This window comes from Salvelinus fontinalis, chromosome 40 (genome assembly GCF_029448725.1).
Source record: "Salvelinus fontinalis isolate EN_2023a chromosome 40, ASM2944872v1, whole genome shotgun sequence".
Classification (NCBI taxonomy): Eukaryota; Metazoa; Chordata; class Actinopteri; order Salmoniformes; family Salmonidae; genus Salvelinus; species Salvelinus fontinalis.
In genome coordinates, this window is record NC_074704.1 from 24,272,417 (window position 1) to 24,300,406 (window position 27,990).

At 42.5% G+C, this 27,990-nt stretch overlaps 1 protein-coding gene across 2 annotated transcripts; it reads left to right on the forward strand.

Moving 5' to 3' along the window:
* Window positions 1-27,924, forward strand: LOC129839805 (ERO1-like protein beta). Of its 2 annotated transcripts, none has more exons than XM_055907451.1 (16): window positions 1-503; window positions 3,500-3,619; window positions 5,628-5,711; window positions 9,960-10,001; window positions 14,505-14,587; window positions 14,767-14,840; window positions 15,348-15,468; window positions 18,151-18,197; window positions 18,482-18,496; window positions 18,610-18,636; window positions 19,519-19,611; window positions 20,021-20,267; window positions 20,617-20,686; window positions 24,160-24,246; window positions 25,270-25,403; window positions 25,780-27,924. In XM_055907451.1, the coding sequence occupies exons 1-16, from the start codon at window positions 333-335 to the stop codon at window positions 25,838-25,840; spliced, it is 1,476 nt and encodes a 491-aa protein (XP_055763426.1). In that variant the 5' UTR covers window positions 1-332; the 3' UTR covers window positions 25,841-27,924. The 2 variants fall into 2 exon arrangements, with proteins under 2 accessions (XP_055763426.1, XP_055763427.1); XM_055907452.1 differs by lacking the exon at window positions 1-503 and adding an exon at window positions 1,406-1,710.
* The last annotated feature ends 66 nt before the right edge of the window (window positions 27,925-27,990 follow it).

Consider the following 27,990-nt stretch of genomic DNA (forward strand, 5'->3'; position numbering starts at 1 on the left):
TTTTCAATCGTCTTGGCTCGACAACTGTTTTTTTTAAATGGCAAAACTTGTTATTTTCGGCTTTGTGAATATTATTTATAACGACTACTGATGATACTAAAGACATTTTCACAAGTTACTTCTGAGGATACAGTCGTACAGATGTCAGCTTTGGTTGGAGTCTTTCATTTATCCAGCAGTTTCATTACGACAGCTTTTCTCCGCTGTTGTTGCTAGTGCGCACCACTAGCTAGCTAGTAGCACATCATTAGCTAGCCTGCCAACTAGACATCTACATTTCAAAAACTTTTCTTTGTTTTTGTCTTTCGTGGCGCGTTGCATTTGCATCAGTGATGATAAAAAACGCGATACAATCCGCAGGACTTCTGGTTTTGTTGTGGTTTTTATTTGGGGACTTTGTTCTGGTTTGGTTTCACAACAGAGTCAAAACCGAAACGTACAACAACCAATATTCTTCCAAAGAAGATGCTCCTGACAGTCAAGACCAGAGCTGTTTTTGTCACGTAAGTACTTACAATATATTGCAATATCAATGTCCGTTTAGGAAGGCTAAATGACTGCGTTGGAGGAACATTATTCTAGCGTTTTCTACTGTCATGTTAATTTGACGTCATCATACCCACATAGCTTGCTGGCGCTCTTCCGTTGCCTTATCCAACTTTATGGACAGCAAGGCATAACATGTAGAAATTAATCATGTGGTTGCCTTGCACATCGATACACACTGACTTGTCAAAATAATTATTAAAATGGTTGGTTAAAGATACTCGTAGCCAGCTATTTCCTGAATTCAACACTGAGTGTTTATTGTTATTGCTGTACATTGTAATTTGACACTTGTGCGCATCTCAAAACGACTGTCTTAATCGATCTTGCCCTTATCATGCGAATATCTGATCTTAATTCACCAAATCTGCAACTTCCAGTCTCACAAATGTGTTTGTAGGCCTATGTCGTGCAATGTTATATTGATGTGTATGTTTTCTAGATGTTTGTCATTCATGCCAACTTTTGAAAGAAGTTAGCTACTGACCTGACTCACATACTGCAATCAGAATCAATAAGTGTCTATATTTTTTTATACTGTGGCACGTGCCTTTATTATTTCATTCTAACAAATTGCACTCGCATTAGTAATATGAGAAGACCGAGACGTGGTGTCGTCTGATTGGCCATATTAAAGTTTCCTTCCAATTAGTTTGTGGGAGATGTAGTCTTCTCTTCCGTGAGTAATACTTGCTTTAAATGTCCTTGAACCGAAGTGAAGACTACAAATGTCAAATATAGAGGCGGGACTAAGTTTGACAGCTGCTGACATATCTTGTTTGGAGGCGAGGCCTGGGAAGGAGAATTATGCAAAATTATGGAAAAATAAGTGGTCTGAAACGACAGCTCATCCTCAGGTTAGGTCAGAGTCATGCCATCAACTCTGGCAAACTCTCACCTGTCTGTTGAAGTAGGCTTCAGCAGTCCCTTTAGGGACATAAAAGACAGAGATATTCTCATAAGGCTGATCTTAGTTTTGTAATTTAAAACTGCTGTTAAAGATACCAGCTCCTCAGATAAATAGGCAAATTAAACTATATTTTTAATAAACAACAAGGGAAACCACTCAAAGGTTTTGAATTCACCGGCATGCTCAGAGGACTTTGTTACTTATGGACGGCTTTCCTGCTTCCCATCACATTCTCTGGACAGCTACACTCAGAGGTCAGATATATATATGGTTGTTTCCATCTGTGTGCTATATGATGCTTGTGTTGGCTACATTTCCGGAATATTGTCACAATGACACAGAATGAACTGAAAGAGAATTGTCTTTTTGCTGCTTGTAGCCAGTTTGTGAAACTAATTGTCAGTAACAGCTGGTTAGATAGGCTACTCAGTTCTCTCCACATCATGACACACAACCACTGATGTGAAAGTGACTGAATGGTCTACACAGTGCTAAGAACTTAATTTCATAGAATTCTTGCAACATGCAGTCTTGTGCAACTTGTTCTTATAAAATACCGTATGTCTCTGCTTTGTCGGTTGACAGTGACACACATACCTTTTCATATGGCTGTAATTACAATATACTCATGAAACGAGTTTATATACTAAAATATTTTCGATGACACCATTTGCATTGATTGGGTCTAAACCTGAATACTTCATGATGAGAGAGAGTGGAAAGGCTTGGGTGTCTGCTGGACCAGAGCAACGCAGTCTTTCTTTCACAAAGCAGCTGTCTATTTCATTATGCATGGGAGAATAAAGCCGTTTGTCCGCAGGTATCAGATGTATGAAAAGGGGAAGGTGGAGGGAGAATGGCAAACGTTTTGGTAACCAAATTTTGGTCAACAACCTCAACCGGCAGCTGGGACGAACGTTGTCATGTTGCTTAAGTGTTTTGTGTTGTTCGAGCGTCAGGAAGTGGTCTTTTATCTGGCTTCCAGCTCTCATGTCTGATTTGAAAGAGTATGTGGCAGTTACATTTGAGGCTAAATATGTGTAAGAGGAAGTTAAGATTTGCAGGCCAGCTTTTGCACTAATTTCTGTCTCTTTCTGTCTCCCCCCTCTCTTTCTTTGGCTGTATTCCATATCTTCCCCTTGCCCCCGGCCCTCCATTTGCACCTAAGTGTTCCAAAGCTGAGGGAGGGAATATTATGGAGGGTGTAGAGCCTAATTAGACCTTCCGATAGCCACTTTGACAAGTCAGCGTTGCTTCCGAGCAGAGTGTTATCCCAACAAGGTGTAGACTATACACATGGTTAACGGTCCGGACTGCAAGTAGCCTAGTTTTAAAATGGCCCATGATATGCTTTATGAATGTAAAATATAGCCCGCCAATGCACGATAGAACGTAGCGCGGCTGTTCTGGATCATATCTTTTGAATGGTAATGGCTAGAAACAAGCTAGACTTGTTTTACTGTTAAACTGAATGCTGCTATTGTTTTTCATTTTGTGAAGCAGCTTGTGTTTCTTAATGAGGCAAAGGGTATCTGGTGGTGACTGGTTAGCTACAGGGAAGCAAAAGAGTCACCTGCGCGATGTGTATAATCGGCGGTGGCGATTGAGCGGAGCCTGTCTGCCTAACCTGCCCACACTATCGCTTTTTCCCCCCACAGCTCACCAGCTGATGTAGGCTTGGCTTGTGTGGTGGGTCCTTCCCACTGTTGAACAGAGCCGTGCTGTGCATCTGTACTGTTAATATTAATGTTGTTTATCACTGAAATTCTCTCTATCTCTCCAAAAAATCGTGTCCATTCCACTTAGTAGTCTGATTTTAGCCACAGAGATAATTTAGTCTTGTCTCGTTTTAGTCAACTGCAATGAACAATATTTTGTTGTTTAGTTATTGTTTTTCCCTGGGTCTATTTAGTCAGTTATAGTGTAGTCAACTGCCACTGAAAAACCAAGTTTGACAAATATTTTAGTCACTAATTTTGTTGACAAAATTAACACTGGTGTACAACCATAATTCTTAAGGCATTTTCCGGTTGTTTCCCTCAGTTGACAGGCGTCTTGGATGACTGCTTCTGTGACATCGAGAGCATTGACGTCTTCAACAACTTCAAGATCTACCCCCTCATTCAGAAGCTGACCGAGAGGGACTACTTCAGGTACTACAGGGTAAGTACTAAATTGTAGGCCCCAACAGGGGAGGACGAGGAGCAGTAGAAATGTCCTTAAAATCATCAGACCGTAAGGTTTTGCGTTTGTTTTTGCACTATAGCTTAAAAAATGTGTCCTAAAGGTAATCCCTCAATAAATAATCCTACTACTGTGGATTTACGCTAATTGACTACCTGTATTTTCAAATGTTTTTTTTTTTTTTTTTAACTATATCATTGTTTGAGCTTCAATGGCCCTTAACCCGTAGTACTTAGTGCTTATAAAGGGAGCCTCCCCAATTCAGTTTCTTGCTAATCTAAAACAAATAGGCCAAGCAAATGTTTTCCAGCCTACCCCAGGCTGGAAAACATTGTGGGCGCTGCATTGGATGTCTCCACCCGGGACTACTGTTCTAGTTGGAATAGGTCTGCTTCAGGGTTGACTGTAAATTGACAGCGATTAGACAACATTCTTGAATAAAAAGTTAATTGTGCTACTCCTATTTACGTTATAATGTCCATGGGTGTATTCACCAGGAACCAAACGGATGCAAACGGGCCGAAATAAGACGGGACTAACCTGAACTTGTCCAATAGGGTTGGTTGTTTAGCAACTAAACCGACGCGTGCGCAACTATGGCGCAAAACAGACCGGGTTAACTTAGATTGTTGACATGTTGAAAACGTTTATAAATGAGCACTTGTGGTCTCTCAAATGAATCGTTACAGTTGTTGGTTATCAAGCTGGCTAATTTTAGCCATATTAGCGTAGGCATGACATGAGTCAAAACAACATCACAACAAGCTAAAACGAGCCGCCTACGATTCCCCACATGGCAGCTTCTTGTCATTGTTGCTAGCTATCAGAATCATAACCCCACGCGGCATTCTGCCTCATTGATGCTTGCGCATCATTTTTGTGACGTTGCCAGCCAACCCTTCTATAAGAAAGGCTTGTTTTCGTTGCGAAACATTTTCCGTTGCAAAATTTGCTTGCAAAATTTGCTTGGGCCCTAGTTACAGCAGAAACACACAGACTTTACGTTATAATTATTGTATGTGATACTTGTCAGGTACATTTAAGTGTGAAAATTAGATGCTCCTCATACTGGAACCTAGGTATTAGAAAGAGTGCACGAGGAAGACACCGTGTGGATGTAACTGAATCTTATAGGGAAATACAGTAGGTCCAGTCCAGTGGTGACAAACCTTGAGTCAGGCGTCTTTCCCAATCAGCCTCTTTTGCATCTCTAGACAGTCTTACGAGTTGCTCATTTGTAGAACCTGATGCTAATATGATATCATTCTCTATGATAACAGCACGGTTACATTTGTATAACTGCTCAAACGCTCTCCCGACACCTAGAATCCATAAGAAGCATTTAGACCCATTTGAGTCACTTAATCTTTTCACAAAGGCAGTTTTTAAAAAAAGTCTCTCAATTTGAGTCCAGCTGTTGCGTTCATACGCCATTCATACACACCAAGCCATCTCATTCTAAAGGCAGTGTATTGCCCTTTTCCCACTGTGAACATCCGACCAGGAACTCTGAAAAGGAAGAATAGACTCATAGGAACATCATAAATATTTTCAGAATACTCATCTGGCCCCTAGTGTGATATTCCGATTAAGTTTCTGTCCCCCACTGATCAGTAAGCTGCTGCTCTACTAGTCACCGTCCCATTGACTGAGCAACATTTTGACCCCACAAAATCAGTGTGTCACCTTTTTGATTATTAGGTATTCTCCTCTTACTGTCGCCTTCGAATGAGGTTGACGTATCCAATGCACGGCTAGGAAAGACGTCACCAGCAACAACAATGCTCCGTGGCGTTTACGGCGGGGCTCGTCCCTGAAATGCGTCAATGGAAAGAGAATCTGGATCGGTTGCTGACATCGTTGTTTGAGTGAATTTAGCCTAGCTGTTCTGTCTTGCCTGTCTCTAACACATCGCACCTCTGTGTGACGCAGTCACTTTCATAGCATATACCATGCCATCTCAACTCTTCCCTTTTCTTCTCCACAGGTCAACCTGAATAGGCCCTGTCCCTTCTGGGCCGACGATAGCCACTGCTCCATCAAGGACTGCCAAGTGGAGCCCTGCCCAGAGGTCAGTTCAACCGACCCACAATTATCTACTTTGGTCTCCACATCGACTCCTAGTATTAATTACACACAGGCACCTCCTGTAGGTCTGAAATGGTTAAATAAGTATTGGAAATGTGGTCAAAATTGCACGTGGGCTACAACAAGGTGGTGCTATTATTGCTATATTTTTACATTTTTAAAACATTTATTTCACCTTTATTTAACCAGGTAGGCCAGTTGAGAACAAGTTCTCATTTACAACTGCGACCTGGCCAAGATAAAGCAAAGCAGTGCGACACAATCAACAACACAGTGTTACAGATGGAATAAACAAACATACAGTCAATAACACAATATAAAAGTCTATATACAGTGTGTGCAAATGGTGTGAGGAAAGGCAATGAATAAGATATAGTAGCGAAGTACTTACAATTTAGCAAATTAACAATGGAGTGATAGATTTGCAGATGATGATGTGGAAGTAGAAATACTGGTGTGCAAAAAAGTAAATAAAAACAATATGGGGATGAGGTAGGTAGATAGGATGGGCTATTTACAGATGGGCTGTGTATAGCTGCAGCGATCGGTAAGCTGCTCAGATAGCTGATGCTTAAAGTTATTGAGGGAGATAATAGTCTCCAACTTCAGCGATTAAAAAAAAAAAATATATATATATATATTCTAATTTTTTTGCAATTCGTTCCAGTCATTGGCAGCAGAGAACTGGAAGAAAATTAGATATACCTGCTGGAGCGCATGCTGCGGGTGGGTGTTGTTATGGTGACCAGTGAGCTGAGATAAGGCGGAGCTTTACTTAGCAAGGACTTATAGATGACCTTGAGCCAGTGGGTCTGGCGCCGAATATGTAGCGAGGGCCAGCCGACGAGAGCATACAGGTTGCAGTGGTGGGTAGTATATGGGGCATTGGTGACAAAACGGATGGCCCTGTGATAGACTACATCTAGTTTGCTGAGTAGAGTGTTGGAGGCTATTTTGTAAAGGACATCGCCAAAGTCGAGGATCGGTAGGATAGTCAGTTTTACGAGGGTATGTTTGGCAGCGTGAATGAAGGAGGCTTTGTTGCGAAATAGGAAGCTGTTTCTAGATTTAGTTTTGGATTGGATATGTTTAATATGAGTCTGGTAGGAGAGTTTACAGTCTAGCCAGACACCTAGGTATTTGTAGTTGTCCACATATCTGACATAAGTCAGAACCATCCAGAGTAGTGATGCTAGACGGGCAGGTGCGGGCAGCGATCGGTTGAAAAGCATGCATTTAGTTTTACTAGCGTTTTAAGAGCAGTTGGAGGCCACGGAAGGAGTGTTGTATGGCATTGAAGCACGTTTGGAGGTTTGTTAACACAGTGTCCAAAGAAGGGCCAGATGTATACCGAATGGTGTCGTCTGCATAGAGGTGGATCAGGGAATCACCCACAGCAAGAGAGACATCATTGATATATACAGAGAAAAGAGTTGGCCCAAGAATTGAACCCTGTGGTACCCCCATAGAGACTGCCAGAGGTCCGGACAACAGGCCTTCTGATTTGACACAGTGAACTCTGTCTGAGAAGTAGTTGATGAACCAGGCGAGGCAGTCATTTGAGAATCCAAGGCTGTTGAGTCTGCCGATAAGAATACGGTGATTGACAGAGTCGAAAGCCTTGGCAGGTCGATGAAGACGGCTGCACAGTACAGTATTCGATGCTATTTCAGTCTGCCACAGGGTGTTTTTGTGCTGATCGAGGGCAGTCAGGTCTGGATTCAACCAAGGGCTATATCTGTTCTTAGTTCCACATTTTTGAAAGGGGCATTATTTAAGATGGTGAGGAAATTACTTTAAAGAACGACCAGGCATCCTCTGACGGGATGAGGTCAATATCTTTCCAGGATACCCGGGCCAGGTCGATTAGAAAGGCCTGCTCGCAGAAGTGTTTTAGGGAGCGTTTGACAGTGATGAGGGGTGGTCGTTTGACCGGGGACATAGCGGATGCAAGCAATGAGGCAGTGATCGCTGAGATCCTGATTTGAAAACAGCAGAGGTGTTTTTGGAGGTCAAGTTGGTCAGGATAATATCTATGAGGGTGCCCATGTTTACAGATTTAGGTTTGTACCTGGTGGCTATCTTGATAATTTGTTTGAACTGTTTGGGCATAGACCTGAAAAGCATGACAGAACTCTGCAGGCTATCTCTGCAGTAGATTGCAACTCCTCCCACTTTGACAGTTTTATCTTGACGGAAAATGTTGTAGTTGGGGATGGAAATCCCCGAATTCTTGGTGTCCTTCCTAAGCCAGGATTCAGACACTGCAAAGACATCAGGGTTGGCGGAGTGTGCTAAAGCAGTGAGTAAAACAAACTTAGGGAGGAGGCTTCTGATGTTAACATGCATGAGACCAAGGCTTTTACGGTTACAGAAGTCAACAAATGAGAGCGCCTGGCGACACGCAGGGCCTGGGTTAACATCCACATCACCTGAGGAACAGAGGAGGAGTAGGATGAGGGTACGGCTAAAGGCTATCAAAACTGGTCGTCTAGTGCGTTGGGGACAGAGAATTAAAGGAGCAGATTTCTGGGCGTGGTAAGATAGATTCAGGGCATAATGTACAGATGGGTAGGGTGCGGGTACAGTGGAGACATTGAGTGACGATAAGAGAGGTTGCATCTCTGGACGCACTAGTTATGCTGGGTGAGGTCACCGCTTGTGTGGGAGCTGGGACAAAAGAGGTATCTGAGGCATGTTGCGTGGGACTAGGGGCTCCGCATTGAACTAAAACAATGATAACTATCCTAAACAACAGTATACAAGGCATATTGACATTAGAGAGAGACATAAAACAAGGCATAAAGCAATCACAGGTGTTGATTGGAAGAGATAGCTAAGTCAACAACGCAAGACAACAGCTAATCAGCTAAGACAACAACAACAGGTAAAATGGCGATGAATGGGCAGAGAGGGTCAGTTAACTACACACAGGGCCTGAGTTCATGGCTGGGGCCGACAGATAAACAAAATGGAGTACCGTGATTAATGAACAGTCCAGCAGGCATCAGCTATGTAGCCAAGTGATCATAGGGTCCAGTGAACAGCAATAGATGAAACAGGGAAGCCGCTAGGTAGTCGTTACTACACTAGCAAGCGGGAGACACGGCGTTCAAAAAAAAGTTAGCAGGTCGGGGCTAGTAGAAGCGTCTGCTCCGACGTCCGGCAAAGGCCGATTGAGGGCACAACAGATGGAATTACGTCGGCAGACCAGTCGTGATGAAACGGCGTGTCGACAAAGGGTCCAGGCCATTTGGCAAAAGAGGTATTGTAGCTGGAGTAATTTTGTTTGCTAGTTGGGAGATGCACCTGGCTCGCGGCTAACTGGTGCTAGCTTCGGGACAAGGGTGTTAGCCACTATAGCCACTCGGTAGCAGATAGCTAGCAGCGATGATCTGATGCAAAGGTCCAGAGCTTACGGTAAGAATCCGGTGGTGTAGTGGATTCTAGTCGTGTTAGTGAAGAGTCCGGGAGACATCAGCTGTGCAGCCGAGTGATCATAGGGTCCACTGAGCAGGCCTGGAGATGGACCTGGCTCAAGGCTAGCTTTGGGGCTGGGCCACTCGGTGGTGGCAGCTAGCTAGCTGCGACGATCAGGAGTAATGGTCCAGGGCTTACAGCAGGAATCCTGTGTTTTAGTGGAGAAAAACAATCCGATATGCTCACGGTTGATAACGCGCTATGCAGGCTGGCAAGTATTATCCAGGCTAAAAGCGGCTGGTGTCTGTGCTAAAGGTAAAGGCCGCTAGCAGTGGCTAACAATGACTAAATAGCTAGTAGCTAATTAGCTGCTTAGCTGCTGATGGCTAGCTTCTGGTGGAGGTTTTAGCTATACGGTCTAAAAATAGCAGATCCATATCACATTGGGTGAGGCCGGTTGCCGGAAGGTATATTTAATTTAAAAAAGGAAAAAGGGATTTAAAATATATACAAAAAAGACGAAACATACCAAATTTACATGGGAGAACGACAAACAACGTCTGCACTGCTACGCCATCTTGGAATATTGCTAATCATTCTAATTATTTTAAATCTAGGCCACCAAGAAGAGACCAGGGCTAGGGGCAATTTAACCCTAGTAGGTTAATTTACAATTGTTAATATAGTGTTTCCCTAGTCTTCGTATTCTAATCTGTGTTTTCTGTTAATTATAGCTTAGCCTCTGTGACCTGCTTTCTGCATTGTTGACAGTGATGTCCCATCAGTTTTCTTTGTGTGTGTTTGTTTACAGAGCAAGATTCCAGTGGGAATAAAGTCTGGAAACTACAATAGGGTAAGGCGGTCTCTCCCCAGATAGACAGACGGCGTTCACTCAACAGTCATTCAACTGTAATGAATACAAACACACTCTACAAACACATTAAAATGAAAGGAAAGAGAATGTTCCATATGCACTTTTGATTTTCATGCAATATGGCAAAGAAACAGGAGTGTACTTACTATGTTTTAAAAGAATTAGGGCAAAGGAGTAAGTTAAACAGATAATACTGTGTAAATGTATGGTTGGAAGAATGTATTATGGTTGGGGGGGGGGGGGTAAGCGAGGGACATGATTGTTGGCAAACGCTTGGGTCGTGTTCAGTAGGCATGAAAAGGAGTGAAACAGGTGGAGTGAAACGGGTGGGTACTATCTGATTTTTCTGATAGATTTTTCATTTTTGTTCTCTTCTACAGAATGTTTTGATACAGTGTGCGCTAATGAACATGACCCTGGCGTAATGCCTTCTGTTTGTCTTGTAATGACCCCCTAGTGTTTGTTGGATATCTGGACTGATTGCCAGCCAAGGTCAAATCGTGCTGTATCTTTAGTTAGTGGGAAAAGGTTATGTTTGGACACATCGGTTGAGCTAGGGGTAGTTACATGGCTATAGGCTACATTATGTGCAGGGCAAGGTTTGTTTTTCAACTTTAATGAAATCAGCCACATCTCACAGATTTTCGACCAACAGCGTTAAGCCAGACAGCTCTTCAAAACTGTACAGTAGTTTATTAGCCACATCTGGCTTGACCTCCCGAGGCCTCTGGTCCCTTATTGTGTGGTCTGTTGTGTGAGGATTTTTGCCACATCACCCCCAGTGTTAGGGGTTAGCGCTAAGTGTGCTACTGGAGACGTGTGAGGCAAAAGGCAGATTAATTTCACAGTTAGCGCTGTGGTGATGCTCTCCCACAGCTGAAGGCACAGAGTGCTGGCTAGAGACACTATGTGGCTGGCGACGTGGCCATGCCACAGGACAAAGCAGGTGCTTGTGTGTGAGGTCATGACGAAACATTAGCTGACTGCACATCAGTTGTTTATTTTGCTTTTTATGCTTCGTGGCATGTGGCGTTAGCTTAACCAACTTGTTTAGCCCCTCAGGTATTTTTTCTTGACTGACTTTCTATTTAAAAAGTTGAATCCTATTGCAGACATGTGTGAAGAGCTCGAGTTGAAGTATACAGAGTAGGGAGCCCTATATGATGGATTTAGCCTAGCCTAATTGATAACAAAGATGGGTCGTTCCATTTGATTTCAATCACCTTTTGACTGCATCCCTTTTGATTTTAACAAAACTTTTAATACATATTTGTCCATGGTAGAAGTGGTCAGAAAGTAGCTTTTAGGACTTGAATGCCAAAACATTTAGGAGATAGTGGTGCTCAAAGATGACCCATTTTGCATACCCCACCATACCATGAGACATCCATGTCTTCATCACTGGAAAAGATAAAAGGTTGAATTTGATATAATTTAAAAGCTTATAAACAGGGTTGTCAAACTATTGTATAATTTCTTGACAATGATATATATATATATATATATATATATATATATATATATATATATATATATATATATATATATATATATATATATATATATATACATTTATTTTAACCTATATGTTGTATCTTAGACCCGATTTTACATAATCTGAGGTGTTTGTGTTGTGTCCGCCACAGCATGCTCTTGAATACATGTTGGATGTCATGTTTTGGGTGATCAATTATTTTAAATGGGAATACAATTGAAATGTCAACTTTCAAATAAATTGTAGTGCAAAGATGGTTGGAGGTCCACACATCAGAGACTTAAATAAGAATATCAGTTTTAAATTGTACTGCCAATTTTCCTAAGGAAACCTATTGAAATTATAGATAATAGAGTAGACATTCCCATTTAAATTCCTTTTGATGGTGGGTGGACTGGTGGCCATCTTTGTGGTAGTAATTGGAAGTATACATTTCAATTCAATTAACATTTAAATGATGTACCAGCTAAATTGCACGGATATGTCCTAGGGTTGAGCTCTATCCAGATTTCCATACCTTCACACCGTGCTTGTGCCATCCCGGGATATACGATATTACCGGTAGTGTACATAAGGGGCGCTATAATCCCCCCCCCCCCCCCCCCCCCCCCCCAAACGTATAAAAAAGCTAAAAAAAAACATCACTTAACAAAATACTAACAAGTACTAAGGAATTCTTATAGGACAGACAACCCAGCTCATAAAGTTATGGAAGCATCTCAAAACACAGTTTGCAGCACGCACAAAACAAAAATTAGACAGCAGGGTTCTTAATCCAGGAGGGGATTGTCTCTGCTGCTTCTACCAAGAAGCTTGATCTTGCAAGCTAACATTAGCAAGTTAGCAAAATGAACAAATTAGCAAAACCCAGCTGAGGAGAATTTATTTGGCACATCTTAGATAGTTAACTTAATAGTTATAGGATATATAGCTGGCAAATATTAGTAGTAAATTTCATACAAGTGTAACTTGATCAGCTCACTTAAATTGCGCTGCAGCAGTGACTCACCCATTTTGCTCATTGTGCTTCTTTGTAAACAAACACACGTGACTGGCTCAAACCGCTTTTTTGGGGAAACTAGTACCGGTAAGCTTCATAATGATGAAAAATGATCTAACTGGCGAAATTATGAACGTGATCTGCGTTATCTATTACCTAGTGGACAAGTTGACTGCAGGTATTTATTTAAAAAGTACTACTATTCAAAGCACAAAAACCATCACTTACCAGTATGCTAACAAAATGCTAACAAGTACTAGGGGATCCTCATGGAGAATGCTAACAAAATAATAACGAGCGCATTGCAAACATTGTATACAGTTTCTGACCTAAACTACACAAGTAACTCAAAAACGCTAGTCACAGTTTGTTGCATGCGGAGTTGCCACTTTAGTTTTAGAAGTGGGGGTATACAACCTAAAGCTCATTTCCTTTTACACAATTCAATATCCCGTCTCTATTTAGCACAAAAAGCAAGCAAAATTGCCCACAGTCATCAAGCTAGGTAAGAGATCATTATTACATTTGTTTAAGTGATTAGTAAGACTGAACTAGATCAGAGGTAATTCAATAATAAATATTGTGTTGCACCTAATACACTGCTCAAAAAAATAAAGGGAACACTTAAACAACACAATGTAACTCCAAGTCAATCACACTTCTATGAAATCAAACTGTCCACTTAGGACGCAACACTGATTGACAATAAATTTCACATGCTGTTGTGCAAATGGAATAGACAAAAGGTGGAAATTATAGGCAATTAGCAAGACACCCCCAATAAAGGAGTGATTCTGCAGGTGGTGACCACAGACCACTTCTCAGTTCCTATGCTTCCTGGCTGATGTTTTGGTCACTTTTGAATGCTGGCGGTGCTCTCACTCTAGTGGTAGCATGAGACGGAGTCTACAACCCACACAAGTGGCTCAGGTAGTACAGTTCATCCAGGATGGCACATCAATGCGAGCTGTGGCAAAAAGGTTTGCTGTGTCTGTCAGCAATTACATTGGAAGCAACATTCTTTCCGCAATATTAAGCTAATCCACCCCTAAAAAAAAACTTTAAAAAACAATAAAAAAAAAACTAATTGAACATGTTTCATTATTTATTTGAGACTAAATAGATTTTATTGATGTATTATATTTAGTTAAAATAAGTGTTCATTGTTCATTCAGTGTTGTTGTAATTGTCATTGTAATTGTTATATATATATATATATATATATATATATATATATATATATATATATATATATATATATCTCGCCCGATTAATCGGTATCGGCTTTTTTGGGTACTCCAATAATCGGTATCAGCATTGAAAAATTATAATTGGTCGACCTCTACTCTACAGATGTTGCAGAGCATGAACCTGCAGGAGTGAGTTACTATTTTGATGTTTGCAGAGAACGACAGGGTGTTGTCCAGTGTAATGCCAAGGTTCTTGCACTCTAGGAGGGGGACCGTGGAGTTGTCGACCGTGATTGACTAGTCTGTCTTGTTGAGCTTGTTAAGCTTGACCTTTATCTGGGTGGGCTAACATCCAAACTGACATCCAAAATATGCCAGGCAGGCAGAGATGCGTGTCGCCACCTGGGTGTCAGAAGGGAGGAATGAGAAAAGTAGTTGCGTGTTATCTGCATAGCAATGATAGGAGAGACCATAAGAGGATATGATAGAGCCGAGTGATTTGGCGCATAGAGAGAAAAAAGGAGGGGGCCTATAACCGAGCCCTTGGGGGACACCAGTAGTGAGAGCATGTGAAACTTTGAGCACCTTTATCTGTTTTGGCATTCAAGTCCAAAAAGTAACCATGGGCAAATATGTATAGAAAGTTTTGTTCAAATCACAAGGGGTGCCATGAAAAGTGATTGAAATCAAATTGAACGACCCAGATGGAGCATTTTTCTTAGGCTACCCATTTTTACTTTAAAGTTAGCTTATTTCATCTAGCTAATGCTCTTTTCTCTTTCTATCCTTGTGGCCAGTATTCCCAGGTGGCCAACGCCAACACAGACATAGTAGATTGTGAACAAGCCCAAGACCTGGGGGCCATTAACAGCACCCTGAGGTAAGAGCACACGCACACGCATGCTACTTCCCTAAAAGGCCTCATACATACCATGGGCATCAGTTTTGATAAGAAACCACTAAACCAACACTCCAAAATATGGTGGTTATTTCAGATGAATGAAAGCATTGTCCAAGAGTGGTTGCTGTATTACTTTTGCTCCTCCTCCTCTCTTATAGTAACTACAGTAAAGAGGCCTTTGAGGACTGGGCCCGGCACGATGACGCACAGGACCACTTCTGTGAGCTGGATGGTAAGGCCCACTCTTCTTCCACCGCAATGCTCTTTTTAGACGGTGCCTATCTTTTCCATTCATATGGGATTGAGGCTGGTGTATTTCTTCTAACATTGGTGCTAGAGTGGGGTGTTGCAGTAGTTTTTTTTACCTGCTACACTGGAAGTGGAACTTAAGGCCAGTGTGCAAGATCCACTTTTATAAATGATACGCTCAGTAATCTATGATGGGCAAACGCATGTAGCTGTCTGAGAGTATCTGTTTGGAGAGGTGGAGACTTTGCTAGTGTCGTTAGAATATTTTCTGACACGTCTCCCCCTGGAACATAATCGAGCATCTGATGCAATTTTCTGTGGAATTGCAAAATATTTTATTTCTGAGTGTCTGAGGTTATACGCTCACCAACGCGAAATTCCCCTTTAACATTGACAAGATACATGTTATAAGGTGCATCTCAATAGTGAAAGGGATTCATCTATCCGTTCATCCCAATGTTCTCTCATTCTTTCTCACACCTTCTGTCAGATGAGACGTCACCAGATGCAGACTATGTGGACCTGCTCCTAAACCCGGAGCGCTACACTGGCTACAAGGGCCCCTCAGCCTGGAGAGTGTGGAACAGCATCTACGAGGAGAACTGCTTCAAGTGAGACACACACACACACAAATTGTGCATTTTTTTTAAATTTTACCTTTATTTAGCTAGGCAAGTCAGTTAAGAACAAATTCTTATTTTTCAATGACGGCCTAGGAACAGTGGATTAACTGCCTTGTTCAGGGGCAGAACAGTTTTGCACACAGATTAACTACATCTCTCCCATGCCGACTCGCGCACAGTCCACTCACACACACACACCACATAAGCGACATGTTCCCTAATCTGTAGCTAGCTTAAATATTTCAGCTTCTTCCCTCTCTTCGATGGTCTGATATACAGTCAGGTCCATAATTATTGGCATGTGTGCATCAAAGATCCACCACCATATTTTACTGCAGGCACAAGGTACTTTTCTGCATATGCTTCCGTTTTCCAAAACCACCACTGGTGTGTGTGGCCAAAGAGCTCTATTTTTATGTCATTTGACCATACCACCGGTTCCAATCCAAGTCACAATGCCGTTTATCAAACTCTAGGCGGCGCTATGGTCAGATGACATGAATATAGAGCTCTTTGGCCACGCACCCGAGTGCTGGGTGTTTGGCATCAAAAAAAGGGAAGCATATGCAATAAAATACCTCATATTTATGGTAAAATTTAGTGGTGAATTGTTGATGTTATGGGGCTGTTTTGCTTCCACTGGTCCTGATGCCCTTTTTAAGGTCAACGGCATCATGAACTTTACCAAGTACCAGGACATTGTGCCTAAAACCTGGTTGCCTCAAATTGATTTTCCAGCAAGACTATAAACCCAAGCACTAACCAAAGTCCACAAAGAAAAGGGCAGTCCATAAGAGCAGGAGAATGATCTGGAAAGATTCTGTATGGAGGAATGGTCTAAGATCCCTCCCAACGTGTTCTCCAATCTCAAAGCATTTTAGAGAAAGGTTCAGTGCCGTTATCCTCGCAAGGAGAGGGTGCTATACTATTAAAAACAGGCGTGCCAATCATCAATTGTGTTAGTATAAAATAATACAATTTCCCTTTTTTTAGCATACAATATAGCTCATTATTTGTATAATTTTATAGTATTTTTTTTGCTTGTTTTTTGCTTGTCTTTATTATTTAACCTTTTATTTACCTAGGCAAGTCAGTTAAGAACATATTCTCATTTACAATGACTGCCTACACCGGCAAAACCCTAACCAGGACGACGCTGGGCCAATTGTGCGCCGCCCTATGGGACTCCCGATCACGGCCGGTTGTGATACAGCCCTGGATCGAACCGAGTTCGAAAATTCAATTAAAAAAAATATATATATCCCAATGCCCCAGAGCAGTCATTGGGGACACTACCCTGTGTAGGGTGCCGTTTTTCGGATGGGAAATTAAACGGGTGTCCTGACTCTGAGGTCATTAAAGATCCCATGGCACTTATCTTAAGAGTAGGGGTGTTAACCCCGGTGTCCTGGCTAAATTCCCAATCTGGCCCTCAAACCATCACGGTCACCTAATCATCCCCAGCTTGCAATTGGCTCTTTCATCCCCCTCCTCTCCCCTGTAACTATTCCCCAGGTCGTTGCTGTAAATGGGAACATGTTCTCAGTCAACTTACCGTAATTTCCGGACTATAAGCCGCAACTTTTTTCCCACGCTATGAACCTTGCGCTTTATACAATGACGCGGCTAATTTATGGATTTTTCCCGCTTTCACAAATTCCGCCGCCAAAAAACTGAGCACCGTCACATAATGTGAAGTAAATCGAGCGCGCTCAAACTTTCCATCATTCTGATTACGGTAGTCATTTTGTCACCCTCATCATGGCAAAGACACAGAGAAATGCATATGATGCAGCTTTCAATTTAAAGGCGATCGATCTGGCTGTTTGAAAAGTAAATAGAGCTGCTGCACGGGAGCTTGGCCTTAATGAGTCGATGATAAGACGTCTGAAACAGCAGCGTGAGAAACTGACTTTGTGCAAAAAGACAACAAAAGCTTTCAGAGGAAAGAAAAGCAGATGGTCCGAACTAGAAAATGAGGCTTGGATGACAAGTGGGGAGAAATCCTTCACTAAAACGGGCGACTTATGGTCAAGTCTGCCAGTGGGTCCTGACAGCGTGGAGCTGCTGCGTATTGAAGAGGGCAGCATAAGCTCAGCGGGGAATTTGCCTCCGGATGAAAGTGAGGAGAGCACAATGAAAACGATCCAACATCGGATGAAGCAATTCTGAGGCTATTCAACTCCGACACCAAAGGAGATGACTTCAGTGGTTTCAGTGCACAGGAGGAAGATAGTGACCAAGGACTTTCTTGGTAGGCTACTGTTTACTGCTATTTAAAAAAAAAAAAAAAAATGTTACAAGCCTGTTTCGTTAAAGCCTATTTATTTTTGTTACAAGACGTGTTTCGTTAAAGCCTATTTATTTTTGTTACAAGCCGTGTTTCGTTTAAAGGCTGTGTAAAGTTCATTTGTTTCAATGTACCGGTAGGCACCTGCGGCTTATAGACACGTGTGGCTTATTTATGTACAAAATACATATTTTTTTCAAATTCAGTGGGTGCGGCTTATATTCAGGTGCGCTTAATAGTCCAGCAATTACGGTACCTGGTAAAATAACAAATAAATAATAAATAAATAAAATGTGCCAATAATTATGGACCTGACTGTATGTCATTTTGATAAATCCATAGAGTATAGTGTCTGATTGCCCATTGTTTGTGGTTTGCAGGCCCAGATCAGTGTACCGGCCCCTTAACCCACTGGTTCCGCCCAGAGGTAAGGGATGCTCTTCTAGCTTACAGCCTGTATTCACCATCATGGATTGTCTTGTCTCCATTTTCCTTCTCAGGGTGGCCTGTATTTTACAATCTGAAGCCAACAGCTAGTTTTGTTTTAGTTTGCCCTGTGTATTCACATGCTTTAATTTCACTATTAGGTTATAATAATAGTTGTTATATTGTTAATAACCAATATAATAGCCTGTAATAGCCTACAGGTACGTGTGTAACATGCCTTTGTCCTCCTCTCCCTCCCTTTTGTATTTTTTTTCATTGCCATAGGAGGAGATGATGACGGTAAGATGGAATCTATGCATATTAATCTATGTATATTGAATTGTGCTATTTTATAATATGCTTTAATGAATGCAAACTGACACAAGGCCTGTTGTCGTCTTGTATCCGTGCAGGCGAAGGCTTCTACAACTGGCTGGAAGGTAACTTTTTAAAAATAGTTTTTTATTTCATCAAATTATTTAAAAAATCGCTTCAAATTAGCATTATTTTCACTTCAAACACACAATATATTTTGGAATGAAGCAGTGGCACATCTTTGTTCAGCACGGTTACACTTTATAATCAATTCCCTGTATGGGACGCCACAGGACAAGTAGAAACTTCTAAATGAATTCCACTAGAATGGGATTATTTTTGTTATTTGTTAACTAGTCCATTTCAGAATAACTTGAATGTTCAGTGTCATCGTCGAATGCCCCTTAACCACACCACTCAGAACAGCCACTCGCATCCAAACCAATTCAGCTGAGACACTCTCTCTCTCTCTCTCCAACTTTTTCTCTTGTATAATGGTGTTTTCAACATCTCTCAAGTTGCGTCCCAAATGGCCCCCTATTCCCTATGTAGTGCTGCACTACATTTGGGGGACTCTGGTCAAAAGTAGTGTACTATATAGGGAAATGGATGCCAAAAAAAAGCGCCCTCTTTGTATGCCTTCATTAAGGTGTTTTTGTTCAGGCAGACAATAGTGGTGGAAACCTCTTTGGGTGGGCTACAAAGAAACCATACAGAGTTCCATTCCTTGGCTCTAGTATAGAGAAGACTATGAAATAAGCCTTTGTTGTGAATGTCCCGTGTCGTGCAGACACACTTACTGGACCGAGAGAGGGGACTCTAGTCACTCAAATGCGTTGTTGACGACACACACATACACAGCAATGGCAGACTATTTCTGAACCAGGGGTGTGCGTGTGTGCGTATCTCAAGCTTTCTTGTTTTCTCCTCCCTCTCTCTCTCTCTCTTCCCATCACCCATCTACATACTCTTTCTCTCTCTCTTTTTCAACCCTTCCTCCCCTCTAGGTCTGTGTTTGGAGAAGAGGGTGTTCTACCGGCTCATCTCTGGTCTCCACAGCAGCATAAACATCCACCTGTGTGCAGAGTACCTATTGGCCGGTAGGAAAAACCAACCACTTCCTCTCTATAGATATCAAAACAGTCACCAGCGTTATATGGTCGTAGAATTATGATTCTTAGAATAGAAGTAAGCCCCTCGAGTCATGACAATTTGGATGACGAACCATGGCAATTTGGGTGGAGTAATGTGTGTGGTGTATTTGTGTTTGTGTAAAACCAATGTATCATTTTCTATATATTTACTCTACTTTTGTAAGTGTTCTTGTATTGGAATACTTTCATATGGGTCTGTTTTATCATTCTATAACTGATTCCCTGTGTTTACGTCTTCGTTACGTCAATGCATAAAGGTTTCTAAATCAGTGGTCCCCGTTTTTCACCCCGACGTCATCAAAGTCGTGCCAACGTCGATGTAACCCTCACTGTTCACTCTCCCTGCTCTCGTCAGAGGGCTGGGGCAAGTCCCTGTGGGGCCCCAACGTGCAGGAGTTCCGGCAGCGCTTCGACCCGGCCGAGACCAAGGGCGAGGGCACGCGGCGCCTCAAGAACCTCTACTTTCTCTACCTGATCGAGCTGCGCGCCCTCTCCAAGGTGGCGCCCTACTTCGATCGAGCCTTCGTCAACCTGTACACGGGCGACCGTCAAGAGGACCGAGCCACCAAAGAGTTACTGCTGCAGTTCTTCAACGAGACCAAGTTAGTAAATTTTTTTTACATATATTTTTTGAAAAAGGTTTTTTTTTCTTCTATTTATAGAAGAGATAGTGAGAGAGGAGGGTGACAGTGAAGAACGATAGAGGTTGTGTCAAAGGGCAGTAGGCTAGATTCAAACCTATGCCAACACTATAGACGTGTGCCAGAGGCTGCAGCATTACAGCTAGACCAAGCGGGCCACACTACCAATTGAGTCTTAAGGATAATTTCCGCTACTCAACTCTAGGGCTTCAATGAGACCATGAGTTTCAGTTCAAGTGGTCGGTTTTGATTGTGAACTAGAGGGGATATTGTCTTGGCTTCGAAATAACTGTCTGTTCTCGTCTGCCAGAGCTTTCCCAATGCACTTTGACGAGAAGTCCATGTTTGCTGGGCAGAAGATCGAAGCGAAAACGTTGAAGGTGAGTCCACGCTTCTCACTTTCCTTCCACTGTTAGTACTAACATGCTTATATTTGCCATAAGCCCAGTTCTAGAATAGGTTTGACCCAAATCTCAATGGTTTGGTCCCTAGCATAGCTTTGTACAGTGGGTCTTAATTTGGACTGTGGAGAGCAGATGTGTCTATGCAGATTTTTGTGCTAGCTCACTGCACGAGCGGCTAACCAAATGGGCCAGTATTCGGTCAACAGACATTGGTTTAATGCACTGTATAATGATTTTGATGCGTCCATTGAACTTGACTTGACACAACCAAGATATGGCCTAGTAGGCCTACAATACTGTACATATCAAATACATTTTGTATTTGTCACATGCGCTGAATATAACAGGGCTAACCAAATGGGCACCTTACAGTGAAATGCTTGCTTACTTAACCAACAATGCAGTTAAGAAAAATACCTACAAAAATAAGAAATAAAACTAACAAATAATTAAAGAGCAGCAGTAAAATAACAATAGCGAGGTTATATACACCGGTACCGGTACAGAGTCAAAGTGCGTGGTTAGTAGAGGTAATTGAGATAATATGTACATGTAGGTAGAGTTATTAATGTGACTATGCATAGATAATAACAGAGAGTAGCAGCAGTGTAAAAGAGGGGGTGGGGGGCAATGCAAATAGTCTGGGTAGCCATTTGATTAGATGTTCAGGAGTCTTATGGCTTGGTGGTAGAAGCTGTTTAGAAGCCTGTTGGACCTAGACTTGGCGCTCCGGTACCATCTGCCGTGCGGTAGCAGAGAGAACAGTTTATGACTAGGGTGGCTGGAGTCTTTGACAATTTTTAGGGCCTTCCTCTGACACCGCATGGTATAGAGGTCCTGGATGGCAGGAAGCTTGGCCCCAGTGATGTACTGGCCTATACGCACTACCCTCTGTAGTGCCTTGCGGTCAGAGGTCGAGCAGTTGCCATACCAGACAGTGATGCAACCCATCAGGATGCTCTCAATGGTGCAGCAGTAGAACCTTTTGAGGATCTGAGAACCCATGCCAAATCTTTTCAGTCTCCTGGGGGGGAATAGGTTTTGTCATGCCCTCTTCATGACTGTCTTGGTGTGCTTGGACCATGTTAGTTTGTTGGTGATGTGGACACCAAGGAACTTGAAGCTCTCAACCTGCCCCTCTACAGCCCCGTCGATGAGAATGGGGGCGTGCTCGGTTCTCCTTTTCCAATCATCTCCTTTGTCTTGATCACGTTGAGGTTGTTGTCCTGGCACCACACGGCCAGGTCTCTGACCTCCTCTCTATAGGCTGTCTTGTCGTTGTTGTTGATCAGGCCTAACACTGTTGTGTCTTCGGAAAACTTAATTATGGTGTTTGAGTCGTGTCTGGCCGTGCAGTCATGAGTGAACAGGGAGTACAGGAGGGGACTGAGCACGCACCCCTGAGGGCCCCTCGTGTTGAGGATCAGCGTGGCGGATGTGGTGTTACCTACCCTTACCACCTGGGGGCAGCCCGTCAGGAAGTTCAGGATCCAGTTGCAGAGGGATGTGTTTAGTGGCAGGGTCCTTAACTTAGTGATGAGCTTTGAGGGCACTATGGTGTTGAACGCTGAGCTGTAGTCGAAGAACAGCATTCTCACATAGGTGTTCCTTTTGTCCAGGTGTGAAAGGGCAGTGTGGAGTGCAATAGAGATTGTGTCATCTGTTGGAGCGGTATGCAAATTGGAGTGGTTTTAGGGTTTCTGCGATAATGATGTTTATGTGAGCCATGACCAGTCTTTCAAAGCACTTCAGGGCTACAAATGTGAGTGCTACGGATCGGTAGTCATTTAGGCAGCTTACCTTAGTGTTCTTGGGGACAGGGACTATGGTGGTCTGCTTAAAACATGTTGGTATTAGACTTCGACAGGGAGAGGTTGAAAATGTCAGTGAAGACACTTGCCAGTTGGTCAGCGCATGCTCGGAGTACACGTCCTGGTAATACATCTGGCCCTGCAGCCTTGTGAATGTTGACCTGCTCAAAGGTCTTACTTACATTGGCTGCGGAGAGCGTGATCACACAGTCGTCCGGAACAGCTGATGCTCTCATCCATGTTTCAGTGTTACTCGCCTCGAAGCGAGCATAGAAGTAATTTCGCTCATCTGGTAGGCTCGTGTCACTGGGCAGCTCTTGGCTGTGCTTCCTTTTATAGTCTGTAATAGTTTGCAAGCCCTGCCACATCCGACGAGTGTTGGAGCCAGTGTTGTACAATTCGATCTTAGTCCTGTATTGATGCTTTGCCTGTTTAATGGCTCGTCGGAGGGCAACTGCTTAAATTTTTGCTTGTAAGCAGGAATCAGGATAGAATTATGGTCAGATTTGCCAAATGGAGAACGAGAGAGAGCTTTGTACGCATCTTTGTGTGTGGAGTAAAGGTGGTCTCGAGTTGTTCTTCCTCAGGTTGCACATGTGACATGCTGGTAGAAATTAGGTAGAACGGATTTAAGTTTCCCTGCATTAAAGTCCCCGGCCACTTGGAGCGCCACCTCTGGATGAGAGCTTTCCTGTTTGCTTATGGCCGTATACAGCCCATTGAGCGCTGTCTTAGTGCCAGCATCAGTTTGTGGTGGTAAATAGACAGCTACGAAGAATATAGATGAAAACTCTCTTGGTAAATAGTGTGGTCTACAGCTTATCATGAGATACTCTACCTCAGCAATACCTTGAGACTTCCTTAGATATTGTGCACCATTTGTTGTTTACAAATATACTTAGACCGCCACCCCTTGTCTTACCAGAGGCTGCTGTTCTATCCTGCCGATACAGTGTATAACCCGTCAGCTGTATGTTATTCATGTCGTCGTTCAACAACAGCTCGGTGGAACATAAGATATTCGTTTTTATTGTCCCGTTGGTGGATATACGTGCTTTTAGTTTGTCCACTTTATTATCCAGTGATTGTACGTTGGCCAATAGTACCGATGGCAAAGGCAGTTTAGCCACTCGTCGCCAGATCCTCACAAGGCACCACGATCTCCTTCCGCGATACCTTAGTCTCTTTCTCCTGCGAATGATGGGGATGAGGGCCTGTTCAGGTGTCTGGAGTAAATCCGTCTTGTCTGACTCATTCAAGAAAAATGATTTGTCCAGTTCAAAGTGAGTAATCGCTGTTCTGATGTCCAGAAGCTCTTTTCGGTCATAAGAGACGGTAGCAGCAACATTATGTACAAAATAAGTTCCAAACAAAATATTCATGTTGTTTAAGAGCCCATAAAACGGCAGCCGGCATGAGGTCATAATAGCTAAGCTAAAAGCTAATGACAACTGACTTGGTGCGAGTGTATGTGTGTTTGATTCCTCAGCTGCACTGATTATGACTAAATGTGTTCAAATGATACAGAACGAATGCAGGTGTTTGCAGGCTATTTATCCACATTGAGCCTAGCTCGTACCCCCACAGGAAGCAAAGACTGAAACATCCCCGTCTCGCTCTCTCCCCCTGTTTTCCCAGGAGGAATTCCGGCTACATTTTAAAAACATCTCCCGGATCATGGACTGTGTGGGCTGCAGTAAATGTCGACTCTGGGGGAAGCTACAGGTACGCCATTTTGGGACTCTCCTCCTGTGGACACGTGGTTATTTTCAGCGGTAGTTACTTGTTATCCTGTGCAGTAGTTAGCTGTTATGCAGTAAGTGGAAAGGCAGTGCTATTTGTAGATGTGATCAGACAATTTTTAATTTCTCTTCATATCAGTGTTATTTAGTTACTTTGCAAATTACAGTGCAACTTGCTTCAGTTTAATACATACTGTAGAAAATATATCTTAAATTCTTGATGTATGAAGATTTAACTAAAAGAATACTTCTCTGCTTTCAAATTGATCCTGGCACATAACACAGGGGCACCATTATAAGCAGTAACAATACCCTTAGGACAATAACCAAAACCAATGGATTTTGAGTACAGTCAAGAGGACAATATGGAATTGTACTCTATATCGTGGGACAGTGTTCGATCTGATGATGTATAGGAAAATATTACATACCAGTATCCACATCCAATGTTTCTGAGCATTTGCTGGATATCAAATATTTTCATAAGGTAAAAAAAAAGACTCCGCACATTGAAATCCACGCTCCCATGTGGTTTATGGGCGACAATGTTTTAGGCACAAGCCACAAGTCATAATAATGACCGGAATGGCGCAAATGGAATGGCATCAAACACCTGGAAACCATGTGCTTGATGTATTTGTTGCCTTTTCTCTGATTCCGTTCCAGTCATTATCACGAGCCCGTCCTCCCCAGTTAAGGTGCCACCAAACTCCTGCGGTTTCTGCCCTTGGGTCATTGTTTTCCAGTCCTGGTCGTGGGGACTCGGGGAACATTTTAGTTTTTGCCCTAACAATAACACACCTGATTCCTCTAATCAAAGGCTTGACGATGAGTTGATTAGTTGAATCAAAAGTGTGCAGGACCAGGATTTGAGAAACGTTTAAATAATTATACGCTCATGAAACCTTGTTGCCAATAAACCACATGGGATCATGGATTGACGTGTGTGAGATCTCAGGCTTTCTCACATGATTAACCCATGGCTCCCCAACCCTCCCCATTGCAGACTCAAGGGCTGGGCACGGCGTTGAAGATCCTCTTCTCCGAGAAGGAGATCAAGAACCTGCCAGAACACAGCCCCTCCAAGGGTTTCCAGCTGACACGCCAGGAGATAGTGGCCTTGCTCAACGGCTTTGGGAGGTTGATACCACTTTTATACACATTGTGTCTTTATGGTTGATACTACTGCCTTGGAATCTGGGTTGTGTTTATTAGGGCACGCAATGGAAAATGTTTTAAAACGGAAAATGAAGACAATTTGCACAAATCCAGGTAGTCCTTCCGTTTCAGTCCGTTTTGTTCCCTTTGGTGCGTAATGAACACAGTTGGCCTCATGACGGGTGATTCAAGTAATGTTAGCATCTATCATGCTCTCACTCTCTCGCTCTTTATCTGTCTCGCAATTTCAAATGACTATTAGCATGACATACATTTAGTAAATATTGCATACATTGTCATAAATAGTTTCACAATCTCTTTCTCCCCATCTCCTCCCCCCTTCTGTTTCTCCCCCTAGGCTCTCCACAAGCATCCACCAGCTCCATAGTTTCCGGGCCTTGCTGAAGGAGAAGAGGTAACACCCCCCAACAGCACTACCACCTCCCGGCCACCAGGTGGAGCCAACCCAGAGGGAACTGCAATAGTCTTATTCCTCCCCAGAATAAGATCAAGTTCAGGGACTTCAGGATCGACACTGAACCCCCATCCCCTCCCCCTTCCTTCTTCCTCTATGTACAACTCTCCTCACTCTCCTTCTCTCCTCTTCCTTTCCAGAGAGCAACGGCACTCTGAGTCTGAGAAATCTGTACCTCTGTTTCCTTTCGTTGTTTTTACTTTTGTGGATGAAAGTGTTCACTATGTCAGGCATATTAGTTGTGAGCTAAACCCATCCTTGAGTGAGTGGGGGTGTGTGTGTGTCTGTGCGAGTGTGTTATTGAAGGTGTGTGTGTGTGTGTGTGAGGGTACTTGTTTTGTCGTTGATCGCCAGATGCAGCTAAAGGATAACGAGAACTAGGGATAACGAGAACTAGGGATAACGAGAACTAGGATTCATTCCGTACTTTTACGAGCATAAACTTGATGAGCGCAGCTGCTTTTTCCTATCCTAGAGGTGTAACCTTTTTCTCTGTGTGAGCGACTACGTCTGCTTTTACTTTTGTCTGTGCATTTAACTGCTGTTTAGGGGGTGTTTTAACATCTCCATTTGACAATCCAGTCTTTCTGCGCATCATATTATATAAAGCCTAATTTAAATGTGAAAAAAGAACAATTTACAGATTGGGTATCTGTTGACAACGATAAGCTTGCATTACTTCTCTCATACCTATTCTATTTGGTGGCAGAACGGTTCCTGGTGTTTTATTCTTATCCTATTCTTATTTTATTGCTTTTATGAAAGTCGAGACTAGCCAGGGTGACGGCAATCCCAAATGTGTAAGAGGTGTTTTCATGGCAATGAAAAGCCACACCAGTATTTGTTTCATAGTTCACGTAAATAAGCTGTCATGCTGTGAAACTGCCATGTTGGAGAAGACTACTGTTAAAGTATAATGGAGAATATAGCCAATGGTGTGAAAAGAAGCAACTCGAAACAAGCAGTGGGGTTTGTTCCCCCATGATGGTCAAGTTCACTGGGGTGTCTTGGTGAGCTTGCCATGTAATCAATTCAAAATGGATACCCGTAATGGCATTTAACGTCACACAACCTTTTTATACTGTCATGCCCTTCAGGGCTGGGACGATACCAGTGTGGCGATACTCGTTAGTATCGTGGCAAGGAAAATACGCTTCATGCTATGTTAACTTCTTTAGGAAAACAGCCCTAACGTTCCACACACTATACATGTTTTATTTCTATTTCACGATGTGGACCAAAGATTTTATGTTGCCTTTTTTTCTTTTTTCTATCATGTCAAAGCACATTTGAGTTTTTCCACCATATAAGTTTTTAGTTTGTGCATCATCACCCCCTTCGCTAACATTTGGTTAGAAAATGTTGCAAGTGAGGTTCGCCTTATGTGCAAAGATCAAACTATTGGTAGCCAGACAATACCTGGGTAATACTTTGTATCACATATTTGTAAAAGAAAATCTCGATCCAATCAAACAAAGGTAGACGTGGGGTCCAGTAAATAGGATTTGAGTCAAGTGCTAGCTAGCTGATGCTTATGCTAACATAAAGAGCAACGCTAATGTCGCCGTGAATGTGAATGCTATGGAGATTGAACACCCTGTTCCTTTGCTTAAAATGAAGGAAATAGACAAGATAAAATATTATCTTAGAGGAAAAGCGTGTGTGTCTGTCTGGGCCTCGCATGCTTTCTAAAACACCAGAACGTCCTGTGCAATCCACTTGTCTGCCTTAAAAAGTTCCAAAAAATTGTTTTGAAAAAATAATTTCAAAAGCTTGAGCCTGCTTTCTTGGATGAAATTCACCATTTTGTCTCCAATGATCTCCACGCTCTTCTGCTTTCTCCAATCTCTGCCTTTGTAACATATTCAGAATACCCAGAAAGTTGTACTATTTGTAAAAAGAAAATGACAAGTTTTTTTCAAAGCTGTATGAATATATAATTAGTTGCACCTGTATTGATGTGTATTCTTGTTTGATTATATTTATTTGAACAGAGGAATAAATATTTCTGGTTGTCATTCAAAACTTTTTATGCATCTTTTTCAGATTTGTACCACGATCCTTTATGTACAAACACTTTCAGAACAATACTAT

Excerpts from the sequence above, each read along its gene's own strand:
- LOC129839805 (XM_055907451.1), top strand. The coding sequence starts at position 333 with ATGATAAAAAACGCGATACAATCCGCAGGACTTCTGGTTTTGTTGTGG. Across the intron at positions 24,247-25,269 it reads GACTCTGGGGGAAGCTACAG|ACTCAAGGGCTGGGCACGGC; the intron begins GTACGCCATTTT and ends TCCCCATTGCAG. Across the intron at positions 25,404-25,779 it reads TTGCTCAACGGCTTTGGGAG|GCTCTCCACAAGCATCCACC; the intron begins GTTGATACCACT and ends TTCTCCCCCTAG.